Raw genomic sequence first — 23,181 nt, 5'->3', positions numbered from 1 at the left:
TGAGTCAGAGATGACTGGGGTTGGTGGAGCTGATGGGGCTAGAACTGTTGTAGCAGTGGCATAAGATGTTGTCATGCAGACAGGATGTAGGTGTTCGAATTTCCTATTGGCCTCAGTGTAGGTCAATTGGTCCAGGGTCTTTTACTCCATGATCTTCCTTCCTTTCTTTCTTTCTTTCTTTCTGGAGAATCCTGCAGTCTGGCAAGCAAGGTGAATGGTGCCCTCCACAGTTGACACAGATGGGAGGCATGGCACATGGAAAATTGGGATGTGATGGGTATCCGTAATCTCTACATGTGATGCTGGAAGTACAGCGGGAAGACATATGACCAAATTTCCAACATTTAAATCACTGCATTTGGGAAGGGATATAGGGTTTTACATCATGTTTGTAGACCATCACCTTGTCCTTCTAGGGTAATGTATTACCTCAAATGCAAAGATGAAGGCAGTGGTGGCAACCTCATTATCCCTCAGACCCCAATGGACACACTGACCAATATTTACACCTCACCATTCTAAATAGGCATGCAGCTGAGCATTGGACTGCAAAAGAAAGTCCCTGTGAAATATGATACCCTGGACCAAATTTAAGCTCTTATGGGGTGTGATGGTTACAGAAACATCCCCAGCTTGTCACAAGTGAGTAATGCCTGTGACTGGGCAGAGGATGCTGTTTTGATCAAGACTGACCCTGATCTCATTTTGGGCAAGCCTTCCACTTCCCCAAACTTGTCCTCTGAATGCTCAACAAAAAACTGAACCTTCATTGGCATAAAAGACTCCCCATCAGCTGTCTAAGATACAAGGTACCAGAGTGAATAAGAGCCACCACCATCCTTAGTCTGACATTCCTCCTATGGTGTGGCCATGGAGGGGAACAATTTGGGGTTGTACTTCTGTGCATTGAACTGAGCCTGTGAATGCTTAGAGACTAATGGTGTTTGACTATCAGCAAGAGACGATGTACTACGCTTCATCGCGTGTCATCCACCCTGATGCCATCCACTCCAACCAGGGGCCTTCCCCACAGGCGCCACCCAGTTGCAGGATGGCCATTGCCAGGAGTCCAGATGCCCCAGGGGGACGGGCATCTGCCCCTTGGCATACGTGGGGAGTTAATGTCGCAGGTATCGGCAGAGCAATCCCTGTGGGGTCAGGGGGGCTACAACCAAAAGGGTACATGGTGGCCCCACTGTGCAGGATATCAGGTGCAACCAAGTAAACAAGTCCATTATCATCTTCAGTGTAGAAAATGATACTGCACAGTTGATGGAAAAATATGCACCCAGGAGGGCGATGTTGCCCAGCAGTTGGAGAATGAGCAGAAGTGCAGATCCACGTCGATGAAGGCTGCGATAGGACTTGGCGCATGATGGACACGATGCACCATGTAAGGTGCCCTTACCCAATTGGCTCGCTCTTTAGGAAAATTTTGAAAAATGGAGGTCCAACTCTACAGGGGACCATCACAAAGGCCAGAATGTGAGACTCTCCTTTTAGTCACCTCTTATGACAGGCAGGAATACCTTGGGCCTATTCTAACCCCCAGACCCGTTGGGGGTTCCAAACAGTCCTTTATTTGTTAGTTGTAAGAAATTTAATGATTTGCCTAAAACATAGAATAACAAAAAGAAAATGTCATTTGTGAGAGGTTTTTTGAAAGAGGATTCTTATGGATGGGCAGTTCAGGTAACTGATAGTTGTAATTTGTGGCAGGGCTTTGAGAAAGAATTTTGAATATTGGTCCAAAGAGTGAGTTTTGCAGAGGAGAGAGATTTGACTCTAAGAAGGGTACTGTGAAAGGTTCCTGTCAGCTTTGGATAAACAAACTGAAATATTTGGGCAAAGAGGTAGGTACTGAATCAATAATTATGGGTTTAAGAACTAAGTTGTCTCAGAAAGTTAGAGAATTGCTTGTACCTGCCTCTAGTGGTAATATTAGTGATTTCTTGAATTATGTTGATAGAGTGGAGAGGGTGAAACCCTCAGTGGAAGATCATAGGAGAAATTTTGATGACAATGATCAGCCGGGGAGAGAATTTTAGGTCAATATGATGCACAGCACTAATTACAGCAGGAATTCAAGGAATGGTTGGGTGGAGGATAGCCAGTATGGGCACAAAAATGTTAGGAGAAATTTAAGTAAAAGAAATGGAGGAGATGATTTTAATTCTGAACCAAACCATTTACACTAGATAATGCTCCAGTTTTGGCTCGCAGTAGAACAGTTAGTGATGAAGAGCCACTTGTATATAAATGTGCTGTAATCAAAGGTAAGGGCAATGTAAATGAGAGTAGTAAGATTAGCAGAATTACTAATTCTAGTGAGAGGTTGAATGATGGCGTGGGTAGCAGTGTTTATCCAATAAAATGAGAGGAGGAATTTACTGTAATGTGCACTGAACTAGAAGTAAAACCTACCAGCACATAGGGGGTTCAACATTCTGTGTTGAATTCATTATGTGGCAATAATGCTTACTCCAGCTATCCGTCTTTTATATGTTTCCTGAGGTAGTAAAACTCTATCTTATCAGTAATTTATAAATGAATCAGAATTATTCTATCCTTGACTTTCATGTAATTTTGTACAGTAGGATGCTTTATTATAGGAATATTTTAGAAAACGTTTCTCCAATATTATTTATGTATATTATGTTGTGTTAGGTATAAGAAATGGAATCTTAAGAGGATGGAAGAAAATAACAGACAGTGATACCATGGTTGAAGAATTTCTGTCGGACAATGAGAAAAGGTAAACTGAAAATGAAAGGTGTCAGCATATGTGGATGATAATTACCATTGAAGTAATCAGCTCATGTGTGAAATTAGTATAATTTGGTGAAATTAGTTTAATTTTGTGCAGCAGCAGAGACAATGTGCAGTACAAACTATAATACTAGAGCTTAGTATTAATTGTGGTCAGTGCAGTCAATATATTGAGATAACTATCTACCCATAGAAGCGTGTCATGGTACAGCCTTTTCTAATATTAAGGAATTACAACTTTAAACCTAGTTGCCTGGAGTAATGTGTGTGGAAAGAATAAGCAAGATTTGTATGTACACCCTTCTGGCTAGAATATCAAGCAATTTGATGGGATACAGTGAAATAATAGTTTTTCTGAGGGATAATTTTGTCTGATGGGAAATGAGAGTTAGGTTTGCCTTAGCATAAAGACCTGTTACTGTGGAGTGTATTTCAGAAGAGTCAATTTTGCATTAGATAAGCAGAGCAGGTATTTAGTTATTGAATAATGAAACAATAATGAAATAATAAACTAATGAATGAAGTTCGCTTCTTAATGGTTAGGGAGCCTGTCTCTACAGTAGGAATATTTTTTGAGAGTGCACTCCACTAGTTAACGAGTTACGAAATTTAAGTAAAATAATGGAGCTGAGAGGCATGCTTGAGTAATAAAGGTAACTCGATACAAATGGATGTGATGTAACTATCTTGATGATCTATTTTTGAACTAGGCTACATTGGGTACTGAGTATATTGTGCAATTCATGACACTGCAGCTGGGAATGAGAAGGTAACAGAAATAGAAATATTGTAGTGATCTCCAAGACACAATGCTGCATCATTGGGTCTATAGGTTATCTGAAATACTTAAATATGTTTGTATTTTGAGGAATTACAAGCTGAAAGTGGTAATGCTGGGATGAAGAAAAGTAATTTTCCTGATTAACTGATAACTGTGGTGCTAAACTGATGCGAATATTTTGACAGGTCAGTTATTTGGTAACAGTTTGTGATTTTGTGAGGACTTAGTCTTCTGATTGAAGAGTAGTGCTCAGCATGGGACAATGATTTGGTATAACTTCCATACCTTTAATTTTGATTTCAGTAGCAATTAAGTTATATGATGGCGACTATTTTTTTCATAATGTAATGATTAGTAAATCTATGCTACTGCACATCTTGAATTTTTGCTATTTTTCAAATGGGAAAGAAACAAAATTCTTTCACGTTTAACTAGTTTCAGACAGTTATGACTTAGAGTAATGTTTTGTAGTGTAATGTGCACTCAATTTTAAATTTTTACTAGTCATTTCCTTTTGTACTATAGTCAATTTTAGTGCTAATTATTGTAATGTTATGATAACTATGTAATGTACCTGTTTATGATTAATGATTATCATCTGCCATTAGTAAAACATTTTTTTAGACTTACTTATAAGTAAAAGTAGGTGTACTAAAGTAGGGTACTTTGATTTTTTCATGTACTGTGGCAAAGGAGAACAACCTTCAAGGGAACTGGTAGCAATGCATTTACTTACTGCCACTTGGACCTGTTGATGGTGTGGTCAACTTTGTTAGAAAATAAGTAAAAGCTCATTAAAAGAGTGGAAGTGCTTGTGAAAAACACTAAACATTGAGCAAGTGAAATTTTCTGTCTATTGCAACTCACGAGGATTTGTTATTTTAAGCAAGATAGGAATTTTATCAAATGATATGTATCTTTAATGTATTCTTCACTTACCCAAAAAGGACATCACTTATGATGAAGAGGCAAAATTTTGTTGAAAGCATTAACTTGTGGATATTTTATGTAAATCTACAATACACTGCATGTAATTATTTTGGGATTTTCACATGGCCAGTTCACGTAAGTTAGAATTTGAAAAAGAAAACTATGTATTGTAGTTTTGTTAAGATCTCTTATGTAATATTTTAGTGTGTGTGGATTTTAAACCCAATTTCTGGGGTCACTTGTGGTCATTGACTTGTCCAGTTAGCTATTTGCAATATCTATCTGGTCAATCCAATGAGGGGGTGATGTGACGAAGCAAGTAGGAGTATTTTTACTTCCTCCCCCCCTCCCCCCCCCCCCTCTTTTTGCTATCTGCCTCCTTAAACTCGTTTTTTTCACTTTTGAATAATTGTCATTAACATACATGAATATAATCTGGATTTCCATAAAAGAGAAAGGTTGGCCCTCAGTTTTAAATAACTTAACACCAGATCTGATTTTGTGCTTAGTTTTATGTATGTAATTGATTTATTTATTTCTACTATTACTAGATAGTATCTTTCATTATAGGGCAAAAAACGATAATTTTTTGTAACAAATTATATTGTTGATGTATAAACAAATATGAAGTCTGTACTAATTGTAAACATTTGGAAAAAAATTAATAGTTTTCTTGAAGGATCTATTTGGCTCTATTCGAAAAAATGTCAGCAAAGCCAGCCCTTAATTCCAAAGTAATTAACAGTTTTGTCAAAAGTATTGTTTGCGTAACTATGTATGTTAATTTCGTAATTTAAACAAGTAATTCGGCGTAACTCTTCTTGTGGAAGAAACTGTTAAAAAGAACAAAGATTTCAATGTATTCAGTTAATTTAAGGAGTTAAGTTTTAATTGTAATTTCTGAAAATTAAATTTTGAACAATGTGTAGTTCCAGAACCTATTATTGTGGTGATATGTAAGGGCCCGATTTTTGGTCACGAGACCGTCAGTCGACGGCCATGTTTCAGACGAGGAACCTGTGTTGGTTAGAATGACAACAATGCATCAACTTAACAGTGAAGTAAGTGTTACACAAATAGACTGTGTTAAAGCAATGACAGTGTCTGTTCCATATGTATCTGATTATTCCGAAAGAACTGTGAATTACATGGTTATGTTTTTACTATTAATGAGGCTTATGGGTAGTTAGAACAATAGTACACAGCCATAACTGTGTATTATTGGGAGGTTGTGAAAAGTGAAAGTAAAAGACTGAAACACAATTGTGCATTGTCGGCTACATCATTTACAGTAGACAGTACTGTACACCCAACACCTATTTTTTCAGCCAGTGCATCAACAGAAGACAACAAATGAAGAAATGAAGTAATCCAACTGCTAAAATTTCAAGATGCAAGGTAGAACTTGAGCGACTGTGACATAGGGAGGAGCCAAAGAATACTTTCTGCAGCAGTACTGCCACATGCTGTACAGGTCATCAGTTTGTGTCCCACTTTTTGCAGTAGTTTATGATTTGACATGTCTGTTTTCTGGAAGGTTGAGACACACTTTCACAATATTTTAATTCACTATAACATTATATGTATGCACAAACAAAAGCACTCACTACCGAGGCGCACACACACACACAGTGTATACTTTGTATACATTACATAAACGTGCTTCTGTTGATGTTCCTGCTCTCTTAATTGGCACCTTATTGAATTTTTATCTGACTATAAAACAGAATGCTCAATCTTGAAAATTCACCAGTTATGATTCCTTTGAATTATCTTTTTTTGGTAACTTCTCACCTGAAGTCTTTTTCACATACTGTGGTATAATATGACAAGTTTCTTACCTGCCCCATCATTCCCATGAAAGCCCAAGTCTTGAATGTTCGTAATGGTACACTCACTAAGTACTCATGGAAGAAAGCACTTACAAAGAATACCATCACGCTTGCTACTGTCCTTCCATAACCCATCTCAACCAGTGGTAAATACAAGTGCCTGTAAAACAAAATTAACAACAACAACAACAACAAACACACAAAATAAATCATTTTACAGTCCTTTAATCTTTACTTTGTTATATAAGACAGTATCTTAAGTAAAGCTTTAAGTGAGCAAGTTAACAGCAGTCTTGTACTTTTGTACTATGTTCAGAAAATCTTACAAAATCCTTGCTTTTGTCTTTTGTCCATGGACCTCAACCTTCGCTTATCATACCAGCACTGTGAAGCTGTGAAAAGCATCTAATTTTCACATTACTGTGTAATAACAAAGCTTACCTTACAGCCCAGCGATGCACAGGCATGTTCCATGTTCTCCAGAATATATCTATGTTATTTGCATTCCACCAATCACAGTAAAAATTTCTGTCAGCGAAGTGCAGGAGTTCACCCACCAAATTTAAGAATGAATGAAATAATAAATAAAAGCCGATCAGCCACAGTAAATGGTTTGGTATCTGAAAAGATTGAGAGAAAAAAAATAAAGGTAAGTTATGAAATATTTCAGTCATGGTATATAAAAGCATCAATATGAGCAAAATTACTTACAGCAAGTTTTAGGAGACGTTCAGTTGCCTTTGCTACATCCATATTCTGTAAAGATATTGAGACTTAAATAGACCACAAACACACAACAAAATTAAAGTTTTGTTGCTCTATTTCTCAAATTTTTTGTACATGGGGGGAGCAGGATTTCTAATATACTCACTGAAAATGGTATGAGTGAATTTTTGACAGATGGTATGATCCACTGCTGACACAATGACATCATTACTTGGAAACCAACTAGAACTTCCAATATCCTCTTCAACAAAAACCTGGAACAAGCAATGTGAAGTTTTGCTCATTTTTCAGTGTCCTCCTAGATTATTAGACTACAGAAATTGTCACTTGTATTCACAAATCTCTAACAAAAACCTTAGGAAACGAAAAGGAGAACTCACGCCCACGTGCACCACTTTCATGCAGGAAATTATGAAGTGGGTCAACCATTCACAAATTGTTCATCAATATTGGAGACAATGAGTCCTGAAGTCTATACTTAGCATGGAGAACCAAAAGGAGAGGGCATTTTACCAAGGTATGAGCCAATATCTTTAAGGCTGCACAATCACAATGTGGACGTGGCTCATTACACACAACTGGATTAACCTGGTATGACTGATGCAGAGATGACTTAAGACTGTGGATTCCTTCGAGCAGAAGGAAGAGTGTCATGACACAGTCTCCCTGATTGTGCAAAGTATGTTAAATAGTGCAGTAGCCCACCAGATGACATTCCATTTCTGAGTGAGCAGAAATCTCATGTTCACCTGCAAACCTTCAGATAGGATCAGCAAAGCTGACAGGGAGCAAGTAACTGCTCTGCTAGACAAACTTTGGCTGGTTTGTTCTCCAGGACACCCACATTACATGGGACCCAGAGAAAAGAACTGTAGGCAGCACAAAGGAAGGTCAGCAAGGTGGTCATGAATAGTAGAGACCACAGTGCGGCAAGAACAGCAACACTCAATAGCCCAGAGACTGCTCATTGGGACAGTATGATTTAGAATATGATCAACGGAAGGAAGTTAAATAAAACACAGGGCTGTGCTAAAAGCTGTCACCTCTGCTGTAAATATAGTACATGATCCCAGCAGTGAATGGCAGCCCATACTATTAGAAAATTTAGAAGTGTATCCTGTCTGATCCATAGTTGTAGAGCTGTCAGTAAAAGATACTATAGCACCCTGGAACTGTTTAAGAATTGGATGTAATAGATGCCAAAGTAGTCTGCATGACACTTTAGCTTTAGGGTCTTGGAAGATATCAGTCCCAATCCACAGTCTGGACACCATAAAAGAGGGAGTGTATGAGAAAGCAGAGTGCATGAGAAAACATCTTAGCAGATGGAAGCAAGGCAAATTACAACTGGTAATCCCACCAAAGTGCAGTTATCATCACAATGACACCCCTCATATGAAAAGGGAAAGGGATACATGAGCTGATCAGGGAGTTGTTGAATGGCAATTGCATAGGAGACCAAGAATTGGTACTGTCCAATTTTAACAGAGAAGATCCGCAATTTGCAACGGGGCTATCTACGAGACCAGTCCAGAAGGTACCAATGGCCACATGCATGCCACAATTGTGGACCAAGTCTAACAGTTTCAGAGCTGAAAGAGCTACTGAATCAACCCTGGCAACTATAGGCCAGCTGGGACAAAAGAGGAGCCCAGTAAATACAGGTAACAGTAGCATTATCTGCACCTCGAGATTATGCACAAGGAAGCTTAGAGTGTTAATACAGCTAGCCTTCAGGTGATAAATATGTGGAGACCCTGTCAGCTTTTTATCAGAAAGGAGCCCCAAGAAATGGGACTGTGCTACAACATCCAGGTACTGGATACTAAAGTAGAGTTCTGGATCAGGATATACCTTGGTGTGATGGCAGAAATATATGACCCTTGCATCTGTAAGATAATTGGAAATCATGGGAAAGAGCCCATGCAGATGCCTGCCTAATACAATTTGAGCAACGGCTACAGAGTGGGATCTGTACCAAATGGAAAAAAATTTACGACATACAAGACATGTCATCAGTGGCCCAGCAGCGGTCACTGGCCCACTGATTGTGATGAGTGATTCTCAACACACAGCCCTGTGGGACACCCTTTTCTTGGACCTGTGGGAAGCTGAACAAAGTGCAGGTTGGCTGATTGGTTTAAAAGCGGGGGAGGGGGAGGGGGGGGGGGCAGGGACCAAACTGCTAGGTCATCAGTCCCTTGTTCTGAATAAAACAATACCACAAGGGTGAGAATAAAACAAATGAGACTTACAACACAAAACTGAAAGAAAGGAAAAAACCACAAGAACAATGGAAGGGCAACAAACACTTAAAGGGACAAAAGGGGACAAGAAAACCACAGAGACACAAACAGATAGAAGAAATTAAAATGAGAAAGCAGATTACCATGACTGGCTGACCACAAGAATAGAAAGGAGAAGCTAGCCACAAGCAGCACATTAAAACCTCCTTCCTAGAAGTACTAGGGTGAAGGACACATGTTAAAACTTACATAGAAGTATAAAACCCACTCTCACAGTTAAAACTAAATCAGCCTATGAGGTGTTGTCGGATAAAATTAGCAGCATCAAGTGGGGTAACCGAAGATTTTGTCGCAGGGCAGTCAAAGTAGGACAGTGCATCAGAATATAGGCCACTGTCAACTGGGCACTGCACCGACACAGATAAGTCTTCACAGTGCAGGAGGTAGCCATGGGCTGCCCAAGCATGGTCAATGTGGAGCATATGGAGAACCACAGAGTCCCTGTGAAACGCTTACATGGAAGACTTCCACACATTCATAGTCTCCTTAATGATAAGCAGTTCATTGTATGTACTGTTATGCCATTCCATCTCCCAAGGTTGAAAAACCTTGTGGCATAATATTGAACATATGTCAGTTTCAGACATGCTCATCTCCAGAAGCAGTTTTTGTGTCACCTGTTTGGCCAGCCTGTCAGCTAGTTCATTTCCTGGGATTCCAACATGTCCTGGGGTCCAGACAAACACCACTGAATGATTGGACCATTCCAGGGCATAGATGGACTCCTGGATGGTCACTACCAAAGGATGGTGAAGTAGCACTGGCAATATCTTGTAGGCAGCTCAAGGAGTCAGTGCACAGAAGAAATGACTCACCTGGGCATGAGCAGATGTGCTCTAGGCATGAGAAATGGCCACCAGCTCTGGGGTGGAAACACTGCAGCCATCTGGCAAGTAGGGATGTTCAATATTTCCTCCACAATCATACATGAAGCCTACGTGACCATCAGCCATAAAGCTGTCAGTGTACACTACTTCATGCCCTGATACATGTTGAGGACCGAGAGAAAATAAGAACGAAGAGCTGCAGGGTTAACTGAGTCCTGAGGGCCATGTGAAAGGTCCAGGCAAAGCTCCAGCCTCTGTTTACACCATGGAGGTGTGTGTGTATGTGTATGGACCTAGAGGAGAGGCTGTAAAGGAAAGGACTCCAGTTCAGATAGAAGGGACAGGATGCGAACTGCAGTCATGAGCTCTGACCTGGGTTGCTGATGCGTGAGATGAACCACTATGGTTGAGAAAAGGAGACTGTAATTAAGATGCTCAGGAGAGCTACAAATGTGTGCACTGTAACTGACCAGCAGTTGTGCACGTCTGATCTCCAACGGAGGGACTACAGCCTCCATCAGTACACTGTTCACTGGACTCAACCTAAAAGCTCTCGTCACTAGTTTAACTCCGCAGTGGTGCACTGGGTCGAGTAAATGCAACACTGAGGGTGCCGCTGAACCATAAATCACACTCCCATAGTCAAGGCTGGATTGAACAAGGGCTCTGTAGAGCTGCAGCAGCATGGAGTGATATGCACCCCAGTTTTTGGTGTTGCTCAGGCAGCAGAGGGCATTGAGGTGCTGCCAACACTTCCGCTTAAGCTGACAAAGGTGAGGAAGTCAAGTCAATCAGGCATAGAAAACGAGTCCCAAGAATCGTTATGTCTCCACTACAGTTAGTGGATCATCATTAAAATAAAGTTCTGGTTCCGGATGAATGGTACGAGCTGACAGAAGTGCATGACATGACTTTGAGGCTGAAAACTGGAAGCCGTGGGCTAGAGCCCATTCACTGTGCCTTGAGGATGGCTCCCAGTAGGCACCACTAAGCAATACCAGTACTGCAGGAGCAGTACAAAACACTTAAATCATCTGCATATGGAGAAGGTGCTGTGGCCACTAAAAATAGAGACACACTCAATGCAGAGCCCTGTGGGACCCCTTTCCCCTGGATTGGATGGCACTATGGGAGGCACCAACTTTGACAATGAAAGTATGGAGAGACAGGAAATTTTGGATAAAAAATTGGGAGCGGGGCCCGGGAGACCCACTCATAAAACATGGCAGGTATATGATGTTGCCAGGTCGTGTCTAAGCTTTTCGTGAATCAAAAGAGACAGCAACCAGGTGTTGGGATCCGGAAAAGTCTGTTCAGATGGCAGACTTAAGGGACACAAGATTATCAGTGGTAGAGCGACCCTGGTGGAAACATCCCTGGCATGCAGCCAGCAGGCCATGTAACTCCAGGACCCAACCCAACCGCTGACACACCACACATTCTAGCAGCTTACAAAGAACATTGGTGAGGCTGATGGGCCAATAGCTACCCACATCAAGCTGGTTTTTACCAAGTTTGAGCACTGGAATGATGGTGCTCTCCCACCATTGTGATGGAAAGATGCCGTTGCACCAGGTCCAGTTGAAGATGACAAGGAGATGTTCCTTGTAGTCAGGCAACAGATGTTTAATCATCTGACTGTGTATCCGATCTGGTCCAGGAGCTGTGTTGGGGCAAAGTGCAAGGGTGCTGAGGAGCTCTCACTCTGCAAATGGGGCGTTATAAGGCTCACTGTGATGTGTAGTGAACTAGAGGACCTTCCCTTCCATCCACCATTTGAGGTTGCGAATGAATGGGGGCTAATTTGGTGACACCGATGCTCTGGCATAATGCTTGGAAATCTCATTTGCATTGATAGGTAACGCAAATTGATGTTAATGCCAGGGACACCTGTTGGGGTCTGGTACCGAAAAACAGGTCTGATCTTCATCCAGACTTGGGGAGGTGATTAATGGCACCTAATGGTTGAGATATCTCTCCAAACAGTCCTGTTTCCATCTTTTTGTAAGCTGGAAAACACGGGCATTGAGCCATTTCAAATCTATTAGGTGCTTCAGGGAAGGGTGCCACATATGTAGCTGTAGAGACCATCTACGGTCTTTAATTGCCTGAACAATTTCCAGCAAACACCAAGGCACCTCAATGAACACAGGATCGCGTTTACCACCACAGAAACAATCTTTTGAGTGACCTGCTCAACCACCACATTGATGGTACCATGTGGGCGAGATTCAGTGGTGACAGTAGAGGTGAAAGCTCCTCATTATCTTGTTTAAAGCCCATCTGGGCAGGCGTCCATGGGCATGTTGCTGGGGGAGTGACAGGAAGATGGGGAAGTGGTTACTACCACGTAAGGCACTGTGGGCTCTCCAGTGGACAGATGGGAGAAGCCCTGAGCTGCAAAGTGATAAATCAATGGCCGATAAACTACCATGAGCCACAATGAAATGTATTGGGGCCCAGTATTTACAAGGCAGAGGTTGAGCTGAGACAGTAAAGTTTCAACATCTCTACCTTGGCCAGTATGCATGGTGCCACCCCAAAAGGGGTTATAGGTGTTAAAATATCCCAAAAGTAGGAAAGGTTTAGTGAGTTGTTGAATCGGTGCAGCCAAGACCAGGGGTGAGACACCATCTGGAGGAAGATAAATGTTGCAGGCAGTTATTTCCTGCATTGTCCTTATCCTGGCAGCAACAGTTCAAGAGGAGTTTGAAGGGATACAGGTTCACTACATACCAAGTTCAGGACAGATGCAAACTCCGCCTGACACACTATTATATTCACTATGGTTCTTGTAATATCCCCTATAGCTGTGGAGGACAGGGGTCTGCATTGTTGGGAACCATGTTTCCTGGAGGGTAATGCAGGAAGCAGGTGTAAAGTTTAACAGTTGCCATAGCTCAGACAGGTGATTGAAAACACCGCAGCAATTACACTGGAGGTCAATGTTATCTTAAGGCAGGGAAGGCATGAAACACTCAATGAGGCAGTTCACACCCAAGGGTCACTTGCTGCCACTGACAGTTCCTGAGCAGTCTATATCCATTGTGTTTGAGGGTTTGGCAAGGTCTAGGTCCTCAGCGGATGCCAGAATCTCCACCTCATCCTCAGACACAGATGCAGACACAGACGTTGTAGGTTATGGTGGTGTGGGTGGTGCCACAATTTCCTTGTTCAGGGTGGGGGGGGGGGGAGGGGGTCTTTTTGGATTTCTCTAGCTGCTCTTTTGATTTCTCTGGCTGGGAAGGCTTCTTTGATTCTGTCTCCAGGACTGAGGAGGTTCATGAAGCCCTATGACCAGTTACCTGTGGTTTGCCACTGGTATGAACCTGGGAAGGGAGTGACCCAAGGCACCCCTTCCTAGTGGGAGCAGCCACAGCTGTCTCACACTTCTCCAGCTTAGAAGTATGGACTGATGTCCCCAATAGTTGGGTGAGGGGGGTGTTACTCCCAAAGTAGGTGGTGCAGGAGCAACAGGGGTAGAAGTGCCCCACACCATCAAGAGGGCAGGTGGAGTCTTACGGCACTGGGAGCCAATTGTAAGTAGTGGAACAGATGGGGCTGGAACAGTAGTTATAGCGGCAGTATAAGATTACGTCATGCACACGGGATGGAGCCTTTCAAATTTCCTCTTAACCTCTATGTAGGTCAGTCAGTCCAGGATCTTTAATTCCATAATTTTCCTTTCTTTTTGTAGAATCCTGCAGTATGTTGAGCAAGGCAAATGGTGCTTTCTGCTGTTGACACAGATAGGAGGTGGGGCACATTGAGTATTGGGATGTGAAGGACGTCCACAATCCCAATAGGTGATGCTCTAAGTACAGCAGGAAGACATATGCCTGAACTTTCAGCACTTAAAGCACCACATCAGGGGAGGGATACATGGCTTTACATCATGGCGGTAGACCATCACCTTGACCACCTTGGGTGATGTGTCACCCTCGAAGGCGAAGATGAAGGCACCGGTGGCAACATGATTATCCCTCCGACCCCAGTGGACATGCCAGACGAAATGAACTCCTCACTGTTCTAAATTGGCGTGCAGCTCATCAGACTGCAAAAGAAAGTCCCTGTAAAATATGATACCCTAGACCATATTTAAGCTCTTGTGGGTGTGATGGTATCAGAAACAACCCCAGCTTGTCAAAGGTGAGTAGTGCCTGTGACTGGGCAGAGAATGCTGTTTTGATCAAGACTGACTCAGATCACATTTTGGATGATCCCTCCACCTCCCAAAACTTGTCCTCTAAATACTCAACAAAAACTGTGGCTTCATTGACATGAAGGATTCCCATCAGCTCTCTAACATAAAAGGTACCGGAGTGAATAAACTTCGCTGCCATCCTTAGCCTGGCGTTCCTCCCATGGTGTGGTCAGGGAGGGGATCGATTTGGGATCACATTTCTGCACATTAAATTGCACACTTGAACACTTAGAGACTGTTGGTGGTTGACCACCAGCAGGAGATGACATACTACGCTTCATGGCGTGTCATCCGCCCTCATGCCGCCCACTCTGACCGGGGTCCCTCCCCACGGGTGTCACCCAGCCTCAGCAAGGGCCACCTGGCAGGATGACCCTTAACATAGACAAATGTAATGTATTGCAAATACATAGAAAGAAGGATCCTTTATTGTATGATTATATGATAGCGGAACAAACAATGGCAGCAGTTACTTCTGTAAAATACCTGGGAGTATGCATATGGAACGATTTGAAATGGAATGATCTTGTAAAATTAATTGGTAAGGCAGGTGCCAGGTTGAGATTCATTGGGCGAGTCCTTAGAAAATTTAGTCCATCAACAAATGAGGTGGCTTACAAAACACTTGTTCGACCTATACTTGAGTATTGCTCATCAGTGTGGGATCCGTACCAGGTCGGGTGGGGGTGGAGGAGATAGAGAAGATCCAAAGAAGAGCAGCACATTTCGTCACAGGGTTATTTGGTAAGCGTGATAGCATTACAGAGATGTTTAGCAAACTCTAGTGGCAGATTCTGCAAGAGAAGCGCTCTGCATCGCGGTGTAGCTTGCTGGCCAGGTTTCGAGAGGGTGCGTTTCTGGATGAGGTATCTAATATATTGCTTCCCCCTACTTATACCTCCTGAGGAGATCACGAATGTAAAATTAGAGAGTGATTCGAGCATGCGCAGAGGCTTTCCAGGAGTCTTTCTTCCCACGAACCATACGCGACTGGAACAGGAAAGGGAGGTAATGACAGTGGCACGTAAAGCGTCCTCCACCACACACCATTGGGTGGCTTGTCGAGTATAAATGTAGATGTAGATGTCCATTGCCAGGAGTCCCAATGCCCCAGGGAGACTGTCATTTACTCCTTGGCATACGTGGGGTGTTAACAGTGCAGACATCAGCAGAGTGATCCCTGTGTAATCGTCAGGGGGCTACAGCCAACAGGGTACTTGGCAGCCCCACCACAATGGACTGGTTACCGTGCTGAATATCAGATGCAAACAATCAAACAAGTCGATTACCATCATTGGTGCAGAAAATGATACTGCACGACGGATGGAGGAAAAAACACCCAGGAGGGTGACCTCACCCAGCAGCTGGATAATGAGCAGAAGCGCAGGTCCACATCGACAAATTATGGGGTGGGGGGTGGGGACAAAGTGCAAACTAACCTGGAACAACTGGTGGGATAAAAACTGATGAATAAAAAAAAATCTGTAGTCAGCTCAGAAGCCCGAATTATGGAGGGTAACTATAATGTGATAAAGCAGTACCTTTCACCTTATGCAGATCAAAAAGAGACTGCAGTAAGGTACTTGACTTTAGAGTGAGCCTGTCAGATTGCTGCTTCAAACCTAAGCAGACCGGTGGTTGTGGATCATCCATCTCAGGAACCACACTGATGGAGGCATGAAAAACCTCGAGAGTTCAGAAACTAGCAGAATCTGTTGGCAACCATCCTTTCAAGCAGGTTACAGAGTACAATCGTCAGGCTAATCAGATGGTAAGTGTCAACAGATATAGGCCTCTGGCCTGGATTAAGGATTACGACTACTATGCCATCTTGCCATTTTGAGGCAAAGGCACCTTGCAGCCAAATACAGTTGCAGATCCTAAGGACATGTTGCCTTTGGGGAACGTTCAGGTGTCTGATCATCTGACTGAATTTAATAAGGACCTGGGGCTGTGTTGTGTGATTAGGCAAGAACCTGAAGTAGTAGTGAATCAGTCGAGTTCTTCATAGGATTCAGTTTGGTGGGCAGTGAAACATAAGAGGATCTCTTCAACTTGTCATTCTGCAATAGAAAGGTAGTAGGATAGGAAGAGGACACCGATGCTGTTGCAAAGTAGGTTACCTGGCGTTCTGCAAGAACTGTTGAATTGATACAAGACGCAGAACAGCTTCTGATCATAGACCATGGTGCTTAGCCCTTCCAGCATTCCTTCTTACTGTGTGATTACATAATGAGCCTTAGCACACAGTAGCTTAAAAGTGATAAGATGGGTTTGCAAAGGATGATGATAGAATAATTGTAGGGCTCGACAGGTAGCACTGAAGTGGATACGAGAACCATCATTGGGGAAGCACATATCATGATCTGTGAGAAGCTGATCAATGAGAAGCCCTATTAGGTGAAGTCATGCACATTTAAGACCCTCTTTAGGAAAAAATGGGGGAAGGGGGGGGGGGGAACATGTTTGATTGATGATGTCAATTCAACATACATAAGTCACCTGCAGGTAAGCAAACATTGCAAATGTTAATCACTGAGGTCATTGGCACCCACACTGCTATTGCCGCCAATGAAATTTGAAGGGGAAGCCATTTACTGATGACATCTGTACAAATCAATGTACAAACCCCTCCAGATACCCTCTTGAGACCAACACAGTTCTGACAGGGGGCACAGTAAGCATGGAGCATTGGAGAGTGGTCATCAGTGAATTGTGTTTCTTGAAGAGCAATGCAAACCACTGAAGAAGAGGAAATAAAGTGTTATAGTTCTGGCAGGTTAAAGTAGTACCCATTTTATTTACACTGAATGATCACATGACTAGTGGCCAGATCAGTCATGAATGGGTCAGGAGGACTGATCACACTACAAGATCACTGCCTGTCACCAATGAGAATGAGACCACATCTACAAACATCTGTTCAGAACCCAACTGCGTGAAACAGTTTGACACTCACAGGGGCAGCAGAGAAGGCTTGTCCCAGTTGTTATTACAGTTATTTTCCCACATAACCTCTGATGGGCAAGGTTTGTTCAAAGGGCTCTCTGCATTGAGCATTGGGACAGAACAAGATTGGTTGGTTGGTTGGTTGGTTGGTTGGTTGGTTGGTTTAGGGAGTAAAGGGACCAGACTGTAGTGTCATCAGTCCCTTTTTCCACATTCAAACAGGTCTCAGGTTAAAAGCATTCCCAGAAGGAGTCGGGAAAAGTAAAAAGCATTAAACTAGCTTTGAACCACACTGAAAGACAAAACGAAAGTTGCTAACAAAAAGGGGAATATTTACACGAAAAGGAAACAGTAGTGGAAAGCATTAAAATAATATAGCAGATGGCCTGGGCTGGCTGGCTGCAAAAATAAAAAGGATGAGCCAGCCACTCTGCAGTGCACTGAAACCTCCAACCTAAATGACAAGGCTAGAGGCACACAGACAGAGGGGAAAAAAAAAATCAACACCAATGTGAACAAGAAGCAAAGAAAGAGTGAGGAAGAGTTAAAATGGAGGGAGGGTGGAGGCCTGGGAAAGAAGGCCTGATGTCCACCCTTAGATTGAGTTATAAAAACCCCACCCTCACGAATGAAACTTGCAATATCAACCATTGAGGCATTTTCTCACAACACCATTGGCAATGTGGTGGGAAGGTTAAAAGTCCACTGCAGAGTAGAGCCATGTGGAAACCACAGCAACACCATGAAGGGTCCTCACGACGGAGGAGGTGCCATGAGTTAACCAAAGATGGCCGATGCAGAGCCAACGAAGGACAACAGAGTGGCTGTGAGTGGTTCGCATGGATGACAGCCACACATTTGTTGTCTCCTTGATAACACGTAGTTTATTTAGTGTACTGAGTAAGCACCATTAAGTATCCCAGATTGTGAAAACTTTACGGTGAAGGAGCGATGAGAGATCAGTCTCTGGCAGGCCAATATCCAGAGTTGGTTAGCTGATAGCCCGTTGGCCAGCCTGTCATTAAGGCATTGCCTGGGATCCCGACATGCCCTGGGGTCCAAATGAAGGACACTGAATGTCCACTGTATCTGAGGACATGAAGTGACTCCTAGATAGTCATTACCAAAGGACAGTGAGGGAAGCACTGGTCGAGGGCTTGTAGGCTGATTAAGGAGTCACTACAGATGACAAAGGACTGACCTGTGCAGGAGCAGATAGGCTCAAGAGTACTAGAGATTATTTCCAACTCTGCAGTGAAAACACTGCAGCCATCCTGAAAGGAGCACTGTTCAGTATGGCCAAAGTGAGCATAAGCGAAGCCAATGTGACCATCGAGCCATTGGTGCAGACTATTTCTGAGCCCTCGAACTGGCTGAGAATAGATAAAAATTACTGGCAGTGGGCCTCAGGTGGAACTGAGCTTTCCGAGTCTTGCAATTCATCCAGATGAAGCTTTAGTCAAGGCATGGACCATGGAAAAATACGTGAATGGACCCTCTGGAATGCTCATTGAGGGAAACTGTCAAGTGCAATTAGAAGTGACTGGACATGGACTGCAATTAGAATCACTGATCTGGGCCAGCATTGTGGGGGATGGATCACCATGTTAGAGAAGGAGATGGTAATTTAGATGGTGAGGGGAACTATGACGTGGGCAGCTGCTGTCGCCTAATCCGCAATGGAGGAACGCCAGCTTCTATGAGGAGGCTGTACACTGGGCTGGTTTGGAGAGCTCCTGTCCTAAGTCAGAAGTCACAGTGGTGTGTAGGGTCCAGCAATTTCATCACTGAGGGTGATGCTGAACCATAAATCAGGCTCCAATAGTCGATAAGGGGCTGCACAAGGGCTTTTTACAGCTGCAGCATTCTAGGGCAATCAGCATCCCGGTTGGTGTGGCTCAGGCATTGAATAATATTAACACGCTGCCAGCACTTTTCCTTATGCTGGCAAAGATAGGGAAGCCAAGTTAAGCAGGAGTCAAAGAACAGTCCCAAAAAGCAGTAAGTCTCCAATACATTATATAGTTGGTCATCGAAGTAAAGTTCCGGATGGGCATAGACAGTACGACAATGACATAAGTGCATGATTTAAGTCTTGGCAGGTGAAAATTGATAGCCATGATTGAGGGCACCATGACTGCACTTTTTATGTGGCTTTCTGCAGTCGATGTTCAGCCACACCAATAGATGAGAAGCAGAAGAAAATACAAAAATCATCAGCATATAGGAGGGGAGATACGGAGAATCTCACTGCTAGTGCAAACCATAAATGGCAATTAAAAAGAGGGGGATACTCAGGACAGAGCCCTGTGGGTTCCCATTTGCCTGGATATGGGACAGACTCTGGGAAGCACTGACCCAAACTCAAAGTGCCGAGTGACAGGAAGTTCCGTATAAAAATTGGATGTGGATCCCAGAGGCCCCACTCATGCAGAGTATCAAGGATGTGGTGTAGCCAAGTTGCATTGTATGCTTTCATCAGGTCAAAAAACATGGCAATACGGTGTTGTCACCAGGAAAAGGCCAATTGGATGGTAGACTCCACGTGGATCAAGTTGTCAGTGGTGGATTGCCCTTGGCAGAAACTGACCCGGGACAGAGCCAGATGCCCCCTAGACTGAAGGAGCCGACACAACCGCTGGGTGACAACATGTTTGAGCAGCCCGCACAGAATGTTGATGAGGCTGATAGGCTGGTAGCTACCCACATCTGGCTCATTTTTACCAGGCTTTAGCACTGGAACAATGATACTTACCGCCACTAACAGAAATTCACCAGTGTTCCAGATGCAGTTCAAGACAGCAAGTTGGCAGTGCTGGTAATCTGCTAACAGATGTTTAATCATTAGGAAATGGATGTGGTCTGGTTCAGGGGACATGTCAGGACAGTCGGTAAGGGCACTAAACTACTCCCATTCTCTGAATGGAGCATTATATGGCTCAGGGTGGCATGTAGCAAACAATAGATGATGTGTTCCACCCACTGTTTGAGAAGATGAAAGGCACAGCTGTAATTCTCAGCCACAGAGGTGTGAGCATAGTGCTCAGCCAGACTCTCTACGATTATGACTGAATTGGCGGATACAATTCTAAGTGTGGAAATTCCAGGGACACCTGCAGGGGTCCAATAACTGAAGGTATCTGAGCTTGGTCCAAACCTGGTAAGGAAAGGTTCATGTTCCAGTGTTGGAGATTTATCTTACCCAACATTCCTGCTACCATCATTTGATGAGTTGGTGGACCCAGGGACAGAGCTGTTTGAAGGAAGTGAGGTGCACCAGGGTTGAGTGATGCTTATGTCATTGGAGAGCCCACCTATGGCATCTAATGGCCACAGTGAATTCTAAATGCCATTAAGGCATTTACTTTCACCAGGGGCAACCTGAGGAACAAGGGGTTGCTGATTCAGCTGCGGCAACAACGGTAGTGGTGATCGTCTGGATCACCTCATCGATGGGTCCATGCAACAGAGATTCAACAGGGGTAACAGAGGTGAAAGCATCCCAGTTAGCCTTGGGAAGAGCCCATCTGGGCATGCATCCAGGTGAGGAACATTGGGTGGAAAGTGATCACTACCTCACAAGTTGTCATGATCTCTACAGTGGATAGACAGGAGAAGGCCAAGACTGCAAATAGAGATAACAATGGCCAAGCATGTGCTGTGTGTCACACTGCAATGAGTGGTGGTACCTGTATTGAGGAGGCAAAGGTTGGGTTGAGTTGAGTTAGTATATCCTTGACATCTTTCCCACGGCCAGTAATCTTCGTTCAGCTCCACAACAGGTTATGGGCATTAAAGTCACCCATAAGCAGAAAAGGGGAGGGGAGTTGGAAAATTAGTGCAGCCAATATGTGGTGCAGCATTTCAATATTTGGAGGAAAGTAGATTTTACAGATGGTAATTTTTTGTGTTGCCCTCACCCTGACAGCTACAGCTTGTGAAGGGATTTGAAGAGGCACAAGTTCGCTACAGACAGAGTTAAGGATATAGATACAGACCCCACTTGACAGTCTGTCACAGGCAGTACAGTTTTTGCAGTACAACCAATAGTCACAAAGAGTGGGGGTCCACACTGCAGGAAACCAGGTTTCCTGAAGGGCAACACAAAAAGCAGGTGTAACACTTGAAAGTTGTCATAACTCAGCCAGGTGGGAGAAACAACAACCACAGTCCCACTGGAGGGTGATGCTGTCTGTCGTCTGGAAGGGGATGAAGGGATCAAGGAGGCAGATTATGTCTCAGTGTCACCTGCCACCACCAGTTGAGTATTTGTCTCCATTTCCATTGTGGCTGAGAAGTCAGCAAGAGTCAGGTCCTCAAGGGATGCTAAAATCCCAACTCATCCTCTGATCCAGACCTGATAGGGATTGTGCGATGGATCACCCGCTTTTTTTTTCCTTCCTTCATCCGTCTCCTCCGTGTCTATGTACTGCATTGCTTTACTGGTTGAAAAATTGTAGGGTGGAAGTCAAACATGGACTGCTTTAAATGATGTAGCTGACAGGTCCACATTTCTGTCTCTCAGATTTTAGTTTCACTATTCACAATCCCACAATAATACAGTTTTATGGCCAGTGCACTATTGTATAACTTTTGATAAGCCTCATTAATAGTTTGCAGGCAAACATCCACACACTGCTAAAGTAGTTTACTAATGAACATCTACGAGCAGTAAAAACCTAACCACACAGTTCACAAGTGTTACGGAATATTGCAGTACATATTGAACAGACACTCATTGTTTTAACACATGGCCTAATTGTGTTACACTTATTTCACAGTTAATTTGATGCATTGTTGTTCTAATGAACACAAGTTCTTGTCTGAGAAACTGCCACGGACTGACCGTCTCAGGACCAAAAAACAGGCCCTTATATATCCTCACAATAATAGGTGCGAATAAGTTCGAAGTTAAATTCACAGAAATTACAATTAAATCTTAACTCATTAAACTAACTGAATACATAGAAAAATTTGTTCCTTTTAACAGTTTCTTCTACTACAAGGGTTAGGCTGAATTATTTGTTTCAATGATGAAATTAACAAATATTACATAATACTTTTGACAAAACTTAATTACTTTGGAATTAAGGGCTGGCTTCTTAACATGTTTTTGAATAGAGTCAAATAAACACTTAAAGAATGCTATTGTTTTGTCTCCCAAATGTTTATAATTAGCACAGAATTTATATTTGTTTATAAGTCAAAAATAGAATTTAAGTTAAGAAACAATACTGATTTCACCCTATAATAAAAGATACTAACTAGGAATACTCAAAATAGATTAGAAAATCAGTTACATACACAAAATAAGCACAAAATTAGATCTGGTGTTATCTTCTTTAAAAGTGGGGGCCAGTCTCTCTCTTTTATGGAAATGCAGATTATACTCAAGTATGTTAATAGTAATTAGTCAAAAATGAAAAAACGAATTTAAGGAGGCAGATGGCAAAACAAGAGGGGAAGTAAAACTATCCCAGCTTGCTTTATCACAAGTGGTGGTATGGGGACCACTGGAGTTTCCTGTTTCTTAGCAGACTATTACTTCACCTGCTTGCTCTCTCACTTCTCTTTAGGGGCAGGCTGGGAGGACTTCTCTGAAGTGGCTTCAGGTATGGAGGAAGACCATGAAGCCTTTCATCCAGCAGCTTGTAGCTCCTTCAGCCACTGGTGAGTGTCCACCATGTCATTGGTGGAGACATTCGAAGAAATAGTGCCCAAGGACCCCTTCCATGCAATAGGAGCCAGGGGAGGCTGTTGATTCTCCAGCTGGGGGAGGGGTGGGGGGTTATTGCTCCCAATTTAGGTGCTTTGGTGACAATATGCCAACAAGTACTAAGGGGACGGATGTATTCAG

At 43.0% G+C, this 23,181-nt stretch overlaps 1 protein-coding gene across 1 annotated transcript in view; it reads right to left on the bottom strand.

Annotated features, from left to right (window-relative positions):
- Positions 1-23,181, bottom strand: part of LOC126262361 (diacylglycerol O-acyltransferase 1) — a 135,535-nt gene that overhangs the window by 5,600 nt on the left and 106,754 nt on the right. Inside the window, exons 8-11 of the mRNA XM_049958946.1 lie at positions 7,184-7,292; positions 7,024-7,068; positions 6,754-6,932; positions 6,322-6,472 (exon numbers count right to left, since the gene is read on the bottom strand). Coding sequence (XP_049814903.1) covers positions 6,322-6,472; positions 6,754-6,932; positions 7,024-7,068; positions 7,184-7,292 — 484 coding nt within the window. The remainder of the gene's footprint in view (positions 1-6,321; positions 6,473-6,753; positions 6,933-7,023; positions 7,069-7,183; positions 7,293-23,181) is intronic.

Source organism: Schistocerca nitens, chromosome 6, assembly GCF_023898315.1.
Source record: "Schistocerca nitens isolate TAMUIC-IGC-003100 chromosome 6, iqSchNite1.1, whole genome shotgun sequence".
In the NCBI taxonomy this organism is placed as follows: Eukaryota; Metazoa; Arthropoda; class Insecta; order Orthoptera; family Acrididae; genus Schistocerca; species Schistocerca nitens.
This window is presented reverse-complemented; position numbering and strand designations above follow the sequence as displayed.